Source organism: Planococcus citri, chromosome 4 (assembly GCF_950023065.1).
Source record: "Planococcus citri chromosome 4, ihPlaCitr1.1, whole genome shotgun sequence".
NCBI lineage: Eukaryota > Metazoa > Arthropoda > Insecta > Hemiptera > Pseudococcidae > Planococcus > Planococcus citri.
In genome coordinates this window covers 26265418-26277975 of record NC_088680.1, presented here as the reverse complement: position 1 = coordinate 26277975, position 12558 = coordinate 26265418, and the positions used below count along the sequence as shown (strand labels likewise).

At 32.7% G+C, this 12558-nt stretch overlaps 2 protein-coding genes across 5 annotated transcripts in view; both read right to left on the bottom strand.

The window, feature by feature from the left end:
* CaMKI (Calcium/calmodulin-dependent protein kinase I) overlaps nucleotides 1–12558 on the bottom strand; it is a 481648-nt gene that overhangs the window by 93651 nt on the left and 375439 nt on the right. The window lies entirely within an intron of this gene.
* LOC135844735 (uncharacterized) lies at nucleotides 6804–11929 on the bottom strand. The gene is made up of 2 exons (XM_065363061.1): nucleotides 11575–11929; nucleotides 6804–9590 (listed from the first exon to the last, which is right to left on the bottom strand). Exon 2 carries the CDS (start codon nucleotides 9546–9548, stop codon nucleotides 8418–8420), a length of 1131 nt encoding a protein of 376 aa, XP_065219133.1. The 5' UTR covers nucleotides 9549–9590; nucleotides 11575–11929; the 3' UTR covers nucleotides 6804–8417.

Sequence of the window (12558 nt, the reverse complement as noted above, 5' to 3'; positions counted from 1 at the left end):
GGTACACAACTTGAAAGCTAAGCCCTTTGAAAATTCAACGAAATGACTGCAGTATAGGCTTGAACTAATTTTTAAATCCTTTCAGAATCGGATTTCAATACACCTTGGAGAGACTGGAGAGACAAAGGGTCGTCAATTCGAGTCAAAATTCAATGTACCCTAAGAAATTCACTTGGCTTCTTGTAAATACGTACAATACAATGCATATTGTACATATTGTCTAAAAAAACTAAAATGTCAGAAAAGACGTATGTATTTTAGGTTTTCGCAGGGGAACTAGTGCTCCTTAAGAGTGATTTTTGTAAAAATTTAGCACAAAAACGGTGACGTAGGTGTCATTAGGTTCAGTGCCCCCCCCCCCGGTTTCCAACCAAAAAAATCATATCCTTACAATTAGCATAGGAGTTCGTGCCACACTCATTGAATGGAAGTACACGATAAACAGCTGACAGAACAGGACCCACTGTGGGCTGTGAGCACCCTCAAAACGCCTGCAATTCAAAAACTTACAATGAATCCTAAAACAATGGTACAGTGATATCCTCCCATATGTTTTTGGGATCGCAGAATACGAATTTGACAGTATTTTTTTTGTAGGGGTGGAGGGTGAGGGGCTGAGGGGGTGGAAACTTCAAAATTTGACAATATTGATGTGTGATATGTCGAAATGTATGTTTCTGAGGGTGTAGATCACGAATCTGACAATATTTTTTTCGTAGGGGTGAACGGTGGGGGGTGAAGGGAGTAAAAACGGTGAAAAATTCAAAGTTTGACTATAATGATGTGTGATACGTCGAAACGTACCAAGTATCAATAATTCAACTGAAAGTAAGTACTTTTCATCAATTTACTCAATTTTAGTTTTTATAAAGTAATTATAGAGGTATTATAATTTATGTTAAAATCCCGTTTTTTTGCCTATTCTGTTGCATAAATTAGAATAGAACAAATTTTTGCACGTAGATGCAGAGGAAATTCCAGTGGCTGGTAATACTCAAGATAGTGTATTTTTAGATGTTAATTGCCATTTTTGCCTCAAAGTGCCCCGGCGACCTCCACAGTCGATTATAGTGAAAAGTCTTAGTGAATTTCGTTATAAAATGTTACAAAGTTTCTCTTACTGGGACTTAAACGGCTTCCCAACAGAAAATTTTTCATCCCCCACCCTTCACCCTTTCTACACCTTAGAAAACGTACATTTCGACATATCACACATCATTATAGTCAAATTTTGAATTTTTACCCGTTTTTACCCCCCTTTATCCCCCCCCATTCACCCATACGAAAAAAATATTGCCAGATTCGTGATCTACACCCTCAAAAACATACATTTAGACATATCACACTTCATTATTATCAAATTTTGAATTTTTCACCCCGTTCATCCCCACTATTCACCCCTACGAAAAAAATATTGTCAAATTCGTGATCTACAACCTCGAAAACATAAAGGAGGATGACCTCGCAATCTATAAAATGGGTCAACATTTCGCCAGAAATTTAAATATTTCGACGAAACTGATTTTTTTTTGACTCTTCTAAAGAATTTAGAGTCTAGAATTGAGTTATAATTTTAGGAATTTTTGAAAAAGTGCCATGCAACCTTTTAAAAATGGAATATAATTTCAAGGGAGAACCAAAAAAAAAAATCAAAACTGTAAGTATTCAGCATTTTTGAAAAATTGCAGATTTACAAGTTGTTTCTTCGAAACTATCGCACGAGAAAATTGACTGGGATCATATAAAAAATGAATGACACATTCCCATAACATTGAGATAAAAAAATAACTCATTTAGGATGCTTGACACTTTCTTCAAAACTCCCATAATCATGAACCAATTTTGGGCTCAAAATTCTTCAAAAGAACTAAATTTTTTTCCAGAAGGTTCACTAAAAAAATTCAATAAAGATTTCTGATTTTCTCGGGTAATTGATAGATTATTGCATTACACTTTTTTCAAAATCTCAAAAAACCATTATTTCAATTTTGGACTTGAACTTATTCAAAAAAGTTCAAAAGTTCCAAAAATGCTCAAAAATGTCCAAAAAAGTTATTAATAAAAATTATTGATTTTCTCGCCTAATTTTAACCCATTTTGACAGGTCGCATGATTTTTAGTGTGCGTAGCACACTATTGGTTTCGCTTTGAGAAATGAAATTTCATTATACATGAATGTTCTCTTAAACTATCCAACTGTTTTTTGTACCTATTGGACACCATTTGAGAATCATTAAGGCGGAGGGAATAGATTATTTTTCATTCAATTCGGATGGGTAATTGCTGAGTAATTGCAATTTTAGTTCATTATTTTAATGCATAAATTCCTAAAAAAGGAGAAAGGGGACTTGCAAAACACCTGCCGCTCATTGTACCCTGCTATACCCCCAGTCTATTCCATCACCGCTTTTCAAATCAGCTGTCTCATTGTACCCTGTTACACCCCTCATCTGTTAGCTGTATATTCCAAGTGGGAGTGGTTTGGTGGGGCGTTTACCCAACAAATATATTCTTTTAATGCCCAAACCCTCCATGTGAACTCGTAGTCGAATGGTTAGGGCATGTAGGTAGGAATAGGAATTGTAGGGTCCCAGGTTCGAATCCCCATCAGGTAGGTAGGTATAGGTGACGGATTTTTCGTTGGAAATATTGGATAGGTAAATGCTGTGGAGTGAGTACATGATGCTGGTGCAAAAAAAAACGAATTTTGAACCCTGTAGCCCCCTTATTTTAATTTATAAAAACAAAGTTATGAAATATGATGATATCATTTTGCTAAATGAATTTCATTTCATTTATTCAAATACTTTTTACTAAACCTATAGCGCCATAAGTACAGTAAAAATTACCTTAAGATGAGTAATTTTTACTTTTTATGATATAAAAATTACTTTAAAATGAATAATTTTTACACAATTTGGTTTATGTAATTTTTATTATCATGCTGTAGTAAAAATTATTAAAACAAAATCATTTTTACTACTTAATGTTATAGCAAAATTTATTAAAATGATGATTTTTACTATAAGATTACAGTAAAAATTATTATTGTAACTGAACAGTTAGAAATTACTGATTTTCAAAACAAATTTTATCATACTTATAATTATGTATTTTTGAATGGGATCCGGTTATTGTGCTAAATATGTACCTAGTCAAAATTTTTTGTAAAAATTACCCATATTTTTTTTGTGCAATTTAGAGGCAATGCGAATTCTTAACATATTTTATATGATTTAATAATTCTAGAATCAAAGGCAAATTCTGAAAATTGGTTTGAAATTTTATAAATTTGAAGACAATGGAAATTCTAAACAAAATATGAAAATTTGTCATTTAGAGACACTGAGAATTCCAAAAATTGATTAAAAGTTCTATAAGTTGTAGATAATGTGAACTTGAAAATGATATGAATTATTGTATGTAATATATATGAAGATAATGAGAATTCTGAAATGCACTACTTAGATATGTACGAGTAATAGCGGTTATAGCTGTAGAAAAGGCAGCTAGCTACGCACACTTTGCAGCTAAGCTTTGCTTAGCTGTCTAGTTTTTTTCAAAATCTCTAAAAACCACCATCTCGATAATATTATAAGCTCAAAATTCTATAAAGGTGATGAAAAAAAAAAGTTCGATAGAAATTTTTGATATGTACCTATCAAAATTTTAACCTATTTTTATGGGTTACCTACGTGATAACTTTTTTCAAAAAAAATATACACCATCATGACTTAATTTCGCGCTTAAAATTCTTTTAATTTTTCCAAAAGGTTCACAGGATTTAAAAAATGAAAATTTGGAATGGTGTTAAATTGAAACGCAAGACTTATCTGCAAGCACAATCTTAAAACTTGGTAAAACATGTGAAAATATTAGGAAAATCGTAAAGTTTAATGAAGATAATTAGGTACATACAATATAATATATTTAATTCACCGTTACGAGCACTACGAAAGAAAAAAAAAACTATCTAAAATATTGCTTTGAACTATCGAAATATTTTCAATTGATCAAATTGAACTACATAAATGAAAAACACGTTCGAAAAAATTAATCATTAACACGAAAAAAATATTCCTTACGTATAGAACATTAGAACATTACAATGAAAAAAAAAAAATTAGAAATAAAGTTTTTGTTTGTTTGTTCGTTTTTTTTTTTAAAAGAGAGGAATGAATCAAAATGTTATCAACATTGAACAAATTAAACATTAATTTACCATCTAAATAATCATGCAAGGTACAATACAAAAATCACGAGTAACTATAAACGAAGTGGAAATTGAATGAAACTTCTTAATTATAGACAATTAAATATTCCTATTCTAGATTCTGTTTTTTTTTTAAATTTGATCAAAATGTATCATCCACCAAACTGCTCTATCGATATTCTACAACATACCCATCGAACGCAGGTATGCAATAGTTACTGTCACTACATAGAGAGCATCTGCAAACTCGCGGATCCATTCTTTCATACTTATACCTTTCGTTACAGTGGGATTCGCTTCAGATTTCGAACAATTTGTTTGTCCAGTCCCTGCAAGCATCCCTGATTCCATCATTTTGGCCTGTTCGATCGAAAGATCCACTTTTAAAGTTTGAGAATTCGATGCACCGCTAGAATTAGATATTTCGATTCCATCAGTCTGATCGTTGACTTTGGAATCTTTGGATGGCGATTCCTTCGATATTATTTTCTTCAACGATACCTGAAGAGCAATTACTCTCCGTTGCGTTTCTTTAGTAATTTTAATTTGGCGATCTAAATCAATGTTTGTGGCAAGAAGCGTGATTTCTTCTACATTCGACATGAACGATTTGTAAAGAGAAGCGAGATGACTGTACCCGATATCAGCTTCAATTGCATCCAAACTATTACTGGATTCTAAACATGCGATCATTTGAATAAGAAAATCTTGTTTACGCCAAAACGATGCTAATTTATCGTCAGCGAGGGTCTTCGTCGTTAGTTGATTGATCGGTGGTGATCGTGGTACAGGAGAAGCATTTGTTTTGGCAGGTACACCTTGACGATTAGTCTGGACTCTGACACGTGGTTCATCGTGAGCGATATCGGCATTCGTTTCTGATGCAAACCAATTCTCAATATAGTTATCAAACAGAGTGTCCTGGGATGCGGCTGAAGGTGCGGTAAGGTCTTCGCGATTAGCTTCGAATTCCAATAATTCCAAGAAATTCTTAAAACTGCCATTACGATTCATTTTGACAGCAAATATCGCCGATGGTCGATGAATTTTATGAATCTATAACGAAGTAGGTAAGATGTCCCAACTCCTTCTGCACTAGTTTAATCTCTTTCTTTGAAACCCACGTCACCTTTACTAATTCACTGATGGACACTATTGCTCCAAAAGATATTTCGAACGTCGATCTACGAAATTACTTATCGATCACACTGTTCTTCTGCGACTTCGATAGCAAGCAATAGGTATGTAAATTAGTTACACGAAACACCGTAAGTACTAGACAATTCAAATAAACATACATAGGTAGGTAGTATTCGCATCGCGAGCACACTAATATTACTCCACCACAACAACAATAACAACAGTGCGATGAGAAATGCCTCCTACCCTGTCTGCCAGCAATGCCAGCATATACACTAAAGACTGACAAATAAATATAGTACACGTGTACGAATCAAAGGTAGGCAGGTAGGTAGGTACTACGTACCTGATGTATTCAAAAACTACTTGAGAATAATAGGATGATGGCGCGGTGTCCTCCGGTGCCACAGGGAAGATGGGTGCTGCAAGGAGCCAAGAAAGAATAATAACGAAGTGATCGTTTTCCAAGAATCAAGCTAACATCTGACTGGTACATAGAAAGTAGAATATCGAGCTTTCACACCCAGTTGAAAACCACCATTTAAAATTCAGAAAAATTACTACCGAAATTTTTTCAAATCCTCTTCTTGACGAACTAATTTTCAAAAAGAGTGGAATTTTAACATCCTCTGGGGAGCACAAACGCCCTCAATTCTGGTCCAAATTCAAAAACAAATGCAAATCGATCATAACCCAGCTATTTTAGACATTTTAAGCCTATAAAATTCCAATCGAGGAGGGGTGATTTTTCAGATGTAGAAAATACCATCCTAAGGTAACATATCGAAAGTTGTGAGTGTGGCTTAGAAGGTCCAAGAGGGGGCGAAATCTCCAAAAATAGGCTTTTTGCGTATTTCCTCTAAAAATATGACTCCTATGAGGAAAATGGTCATGAAAACAATTTTCTCAAGACATTCAAGTTTTTCCAAATATTGTTTTTTTTTTTTGTAAAGAAGACAATTTTATAATTTTTGTAAGCTGAATTTTTCAAGCGCTATGGTTTCAGTTTTGAAATATTTCATAAATATAAAGTCTTCACCCGAGAAAAATGAATAACTTACAATTTGGAAAACGATAAACCATCAACTCAAATTTGGACTTGAAATTTTTCAGAAGTGCTCAAAAAAAATTTTAATAGAAAAATATACTCGTAATTTTCCGTCAAAAATTTAAGTTATTTTAATAAGTTATATAAAACCCCTCAAAATTCATGATTCAATTTTGGACTCTAAATTCTACAAAAAGACTCGAAAAAAGTTATGATGGAAATTTTAGATTTTTCGTAAAAATCATGGTACCTGCCAGATTTTTTTCGAAAAAATCACCACTTTTTCATCATATTTTTTCAACCAAATTCTCAGAACGTTCTCCACTCACCCCCTCCTCCCCCACACATAAAAATTTAACAAAGTAAAATTTATCACATGGAAATTTTAAAAAAGTTGACACCAAAAGAAAATTTGCATAAAAAGTATTTATTTCAATTTCAATCAGAATAAAAAAAAAAACAATAATGAATTTTTACATTTTCTCACTACCTTTTTGACTAAATTAACTACTTTTTCACTATTTTCATTACACATTAATTCTTCAAAAGAACTCAATTTTTTTCCAAAAAGGTTCATTAAAAAAATTCAATTGAAATTTTCGATTAGCTCGGCAAACTGACTGATTGCAGATACCGTTTTCAAAATCCTCAAACACCATTATTTAAACTTTTGGACTTGAAATTATTTTTAAAAGTTCAAAAAAGCGTTGCAAGAAATTTTTCATTTTGTTTCAAAATTTTAACTCACCCATTTTGAAAAATTGTATTAATGTATTTCAAAAACCCTTAAATCTGTGACCCAATTTTGACCTCAAAAATCTTCGAAAAGGCTCAAAAAACTTTTGATGGAAATTTTTGATTTTTTATCGAAATTCCAACCAATTATCATCGTTTGCATGACACAATTTTCAAAAACCTCTACAATTATGACCCAAATTGGGACTATAAATTCATAAAAAAAAATCAAATTTCCTCCAAAATTACTCAAAAAAGTTCAAAAAAAGTTTTTGATAGAAAATTTTTGATTTTCTCACCTTTCAACCCATTTTGACAGGTCGCATAGCACTTTTTTTGAAACCTCCAAGAACGATCATCTCAATTTTAGGCTCAAAATTCGTAAAAAGTGATCGAAAAAAGTCTTGATAGAAATTTTTGATAAGTATCAAAATTTTAACTAATTTTTATGGGTTGCATAACACCTTATTCAATAACCCCCAACATCGCGATCCAATTTCGCGCTCAAAATGCTACAAAAGAACTCAAATTTTTTTCAAAAGGTTCACAAAAATTTTATTAAAATTTTTCAATTTTTGCCAAAATTTCAGACAATTTTTTTTTGCTGGGTCGCGTGGCCTCTTTTTTAAGAACTCCAGAAACCACGACCTTAATTTTTCAGTTTAAAATTCTACAAACGGATCCAAAAAGAAGTTCTGGCGGAAATTTTTGTTTTTCTATCGAAATTTTAGCATATTTTGATAGGCCGCATTACACCCTCTTCAAAACTGCCGAATGACCTAATTTCGAGACCAAAATTCTACTTACACCTAATAAAGAAATGAAAATACAGAATGATATTAAAACACAAGATTTATCTATATTATACAAGAAGAATCTTAAAACTTGATTAAATATGTGAAAATAATCGAAAAATTGTAAAGTTTAATGAAGAAAATTGTAGAACATTACAATGGAACTGGAGGGGAAAAATAATAAAAAAAGTTTTTTTTTAAAAAAAAGAGAGAGAAATGAATCAAAATGTTCTCAACATTGAACATTTTATAGGTAAAATACAACGATCACGAGTAACTGCAAATGAACTGGAAATTGATTGCAACTCACTAATTGGATAATTCATACATTTTTTTTTGAAATAAGAAAAAAACTTGATCAAAAATCAAAATGTTTTATCCGCCTAACTACTTGTACTCATCCATCTAATGAGTAGTATTTATTTATTTATTTATTTACCTCATTCATCATACTATTTACAGTTTAAAATAAGTCAATTACGAGTACTTATACTAATTTTAAGAGGCCCATTAACGGTATGCAAAAAACGAAAAGTATTAAAAATATTATAAACGCCATAAACAGCTGCTCTATCCCGTTGAGTTCTGCAGATGTGGAGTTTTTGATCGAAAGATCCACATTTGAAGTTTGCGAATTCGATGCAACGTTAGAATTATTACATATTTCGATTACATCAGTCTGATCGTTGACCTTGGATGGTGATTTCTTCGATATTATTTCTACACTCATGGATTTGGTTTTATTTACCAAATCATCAAGTTGAACTTGAGCCGTCTCTGCTACAGCAGTTTCAACATTTTTATTTTTCATTTTTTTTGTTTTCCTTTTTTTGGCGTTTTTTGATAATCTCAGCTCGATGTTTTTACAAAGCGAATCGTGCATGGTATCAAAAGTAACAGTAGCTGATTGATCCGATTTAAGTAGTTCAGTGGGCACGTCTGCATCAGTTCGTGCTTTTTTTGTCACAACCGAATCACTATCTGATATCGAATGTCTCACAGTTCTATCAGTTTGATCGACCACCTTGGAAGCGGTAGAAGATGGTGACTTGTCCAACATTATTGTTTTCAACGATACCTCGATAGAAATTACTCTTCGTTGCGTTTCTTCGGCAACTTCAATCAGGCGATTGAAATCGATACTTGAGACAAGGTGCATGATTTCGTCTACATTTGACACGAACGATTGGTAAAGACAAATAAGATGATTGTACCTGATATCAGCTTCAATCGCATTAACATTATTCACAGATCCTAACGAGGAGATCATTCTAATAAGAAAATCTAATTTACGCCATAACAAGGCTAATTTATCGTCAGCAATAAGGGTCTCGGTCGTTCGTTGATTACCCGTTGTTCGTGGTACAGGAAGAGCATTCGTTTCGGGTAAATCGGGTATGAATGAAGACGCAGGAAAACCTTCATGATTAGTCTGGAATCTAACACGTGGTTCATGAGCGATATCGGAACTCGTTTCTGATTCTGATTCAAACCAATTCTCAATACAGTTATCAAGCAGAGTGCCCTGGGATGCGGGTGAAGGTGTGGTAAGGCCTTCGCGATTAGTTTGGAATTCCCTTAATTCCAAGAAATTCTCAAAACTGTCATCAGGATTCATTTTGATGACAAATATCGCCGATGGTCGATGAATTTTACGAACCTGCAACGAAGTAAGATGTTCTCGAAATATACTTTAACTCCTTCTAAACTAGTTTAATCTCTTCAGTGGCGTGCACAGGCCTAACAAGGAGGCCGCGACAGGGTTTTGGGGGAGGGGGGGTAGGTGTTGGTTGACGAGCCAAAAATTTCAACCTGATAAAAGATTGGGAATAAAAATTTCAATATCACTATTCCAATATTCCAAAATTAAAATGTTTAGAAAATTGTTGTTTAAAAAAATGTCAAAGTTAGGGAGGCATCCCCCGACTCTCCATCTATACTGCATCTTTTTGGAACTTGAATATCCTATAATACCTGCACATTTTCGAAAGCTTTTCCCCTTACTTCGCTCGAGCTAAATGTGTGTCTTTTTCTGAATTTGGAAAATATCTGTTCCCACTTTTGAAAAAATGTCAGAGGTGAAAAAATTGACTTTTCTTATAAAAAAAAAAAAAAAAAAAAAAAAATACATTACCATTTACCTCCAGGATTATAAATTTTCGAAAATTTTTGCCCGAGCGAATAAATAATTAAAACTTTTTGAAGCCTATGTGCTATTCAAATTTAAAAATTCAGATCCAAAAAAATAGACTCATCCCAAAAAAATACATTATTTTTCTACCTACCTTTCAAAATATAAATTTTCGAAGGCTTTTGCTCTCGCTTCACTAGGGCTTCTCTGTTTTTTTTTCTTTTTTCTTCAAATCGAACTTATGAAAAAATCTACGAAGTGGGTACCTACTTAGCTATACTTATTAAAAATGTTTTATAATGTTATACCTACCAAAAAAATACACTTTTCAAGTAAAAAACATATCTTTTTTTATTTTTCAAAACACAAATTTTCTCCAGCTTGTGCCTTTGCTTCGCACAGGCTTGTTCAGTTTTCTTTTTCAAGGTGCAATTTTTTAAAAAACCATCGAGAAAATTTTAACATTTTAGAGCTAAAAGGTACCTACCTCTTGAAATACGAGCTTCCGAAAGCTTTTGCTCTCATTTCGTTCGTGTCAATTTTTTTCCATTTTCCAAATTAAGAAATCCCATGTTTAAAGCTTCCAAAAAATTCAAAAAAAAAAAATTAATACATACCTAGTTGTTTAATTTGGCAAAAGTGGTATTTTAATTTTTATTCTTAAACATACGAGTATGTATACAATTTTCAGTTGACACTCCATTGAAGAGAAGAAAGGCCAACGCAAAATAAAGTCGTTTTATCTTTAAAATTATAAATTTTTGAAAGGTGTTGTCCTCGCGTCGCTCGTTTCAATAGTACATACTTTCTTATTCCAGGATTGAAATTATTATTAGAGAATAAGGCCAGAAAAACGATTTTTTCATCTATCAAGAATTATTCTAAATTACGGAGAGCTTTTGCCCTTGCTTCGTTCGAGCCACTACAAATATTTTTTTAACAAAAAGAGCAGAAGAAAGATACAATCATAGAATTTTGAGAACTTTTGCTCGCGCATAGCTCCAGCTAATTTCTTTTTCTTTCTTAAAATCAAAATTTAAAAAAAATTAACTTTTAAGATTTAAAGAATTTGAAGACCAACAAAATCAACTCATTTTGATATCAAAAGTAATGCATTTTTAGAAATTTGAATTTTCATTAAAGTACATATTGACAACCTAAAATTTGAAGAATGTTAAATCTAAAAAAATCAACAACTTATTTTCCCATAAAAAATAATGCTATTTCGATCCTTCAAATTAAAAATATCTGAGCCTTTTTTGGAACTAAAATTTGAGAAAAGACGATTCCAAATAATATTTTCAAAATAACAAAATTCAGCAAATTTTCACGCATTTTTTGAAAAAATATCAATTTAAAAAAAACGACACTGAAATTTTTTTGCACGTGTGTACGTGAAGGAGGTGGGTGGCGGGGTAAAATTGGCGGGTGGGTGGTCTCCTCACCATACTCGCGCCTTAATTTGAAAATCTTGTGCACGCCACTGAATCTCTTTCTTCAACAATCAGGTTACCTGTGCTAATTCACTGATGGACACTCCAGAGATATTTCGAACGTCGATCTACGAAATTACTCATCGATCACACAGTTATTCTGCCACTTCGATAGCAGGTATTAGGTATGTAAATTAGTTACACAAAACACCAGAACTAGACAATTCACTTCAAATTTTAACTAAATCGAACTAAATAATGTACCTACACACACACACACAGAGTATTCTGTATTCGCATCACAAGCATACTAATATGTAGGTACTACTCCACCACAACAATAATAACAACAGTGGGAAACGAAATGTCTCCTACCCTGTCTGCCGCCTATTCACCAAGGACCGACAAATGTTTATCGTACACGTATAGAGTTAAAGGTAACGTTTAGGGCGACGGCGCGGCCGAGAGAAGATGCTGGATGATGCAACGAGCTAACCTAAGAACGAAATGATTGTTTTCCAAAATCTATGCTCACGTCTGACCGGTAGAAGGTAGAATCATCAAACTTCCACAATTCCACGCCTAATTAAGAGCCACCTTTTAAATTAAAAAAAAAAAAAAAAATACAACAAAGATTTTTTAAAACCTCTTTTTGACCAGCTAATTTTCAAAAAGAATTTGACCCAGTTATTCATTTGAGCCCAAAAAATCCCAATCGTGGAGGGGGGGGTTCTCCAAAAATACATTTTTTGTGTTTTCTTCAATAAATACGACTCTTACGAGAGAAGTGGTCATGAAAAAAATGTTCTCAGGACAATCAAGTTTTTCGAACATTGTTCTTTTGTGAAGAAGACAACTTTATAATTATTTTCGTGAGCTGAATTAAAAAAAATTGAAATCACAAAGAGAAATGTTAGTAGGTAATTTCTCGCAAAATCTGACCTCATTTTGTTACGTCGCTTAACACCTTCAAAAACTATTAGGTACCTCAATTTTGAGCTAAAAAATTGTCAGAAGTTATGAAAAAAAAAATTGTTTGTAAAATCTCATTTTGGTAGGATGCA

Bases quoted from the DNA above. Each gene is read 5' to 3' on its own strand.
- LOC135844735 (XM_065363061.1), bottom strand. From the start codon at position 9,548: ATGAATCCTGATGACAGTTTTGAGAATTTCTTGGAATTAAGGGAATTC.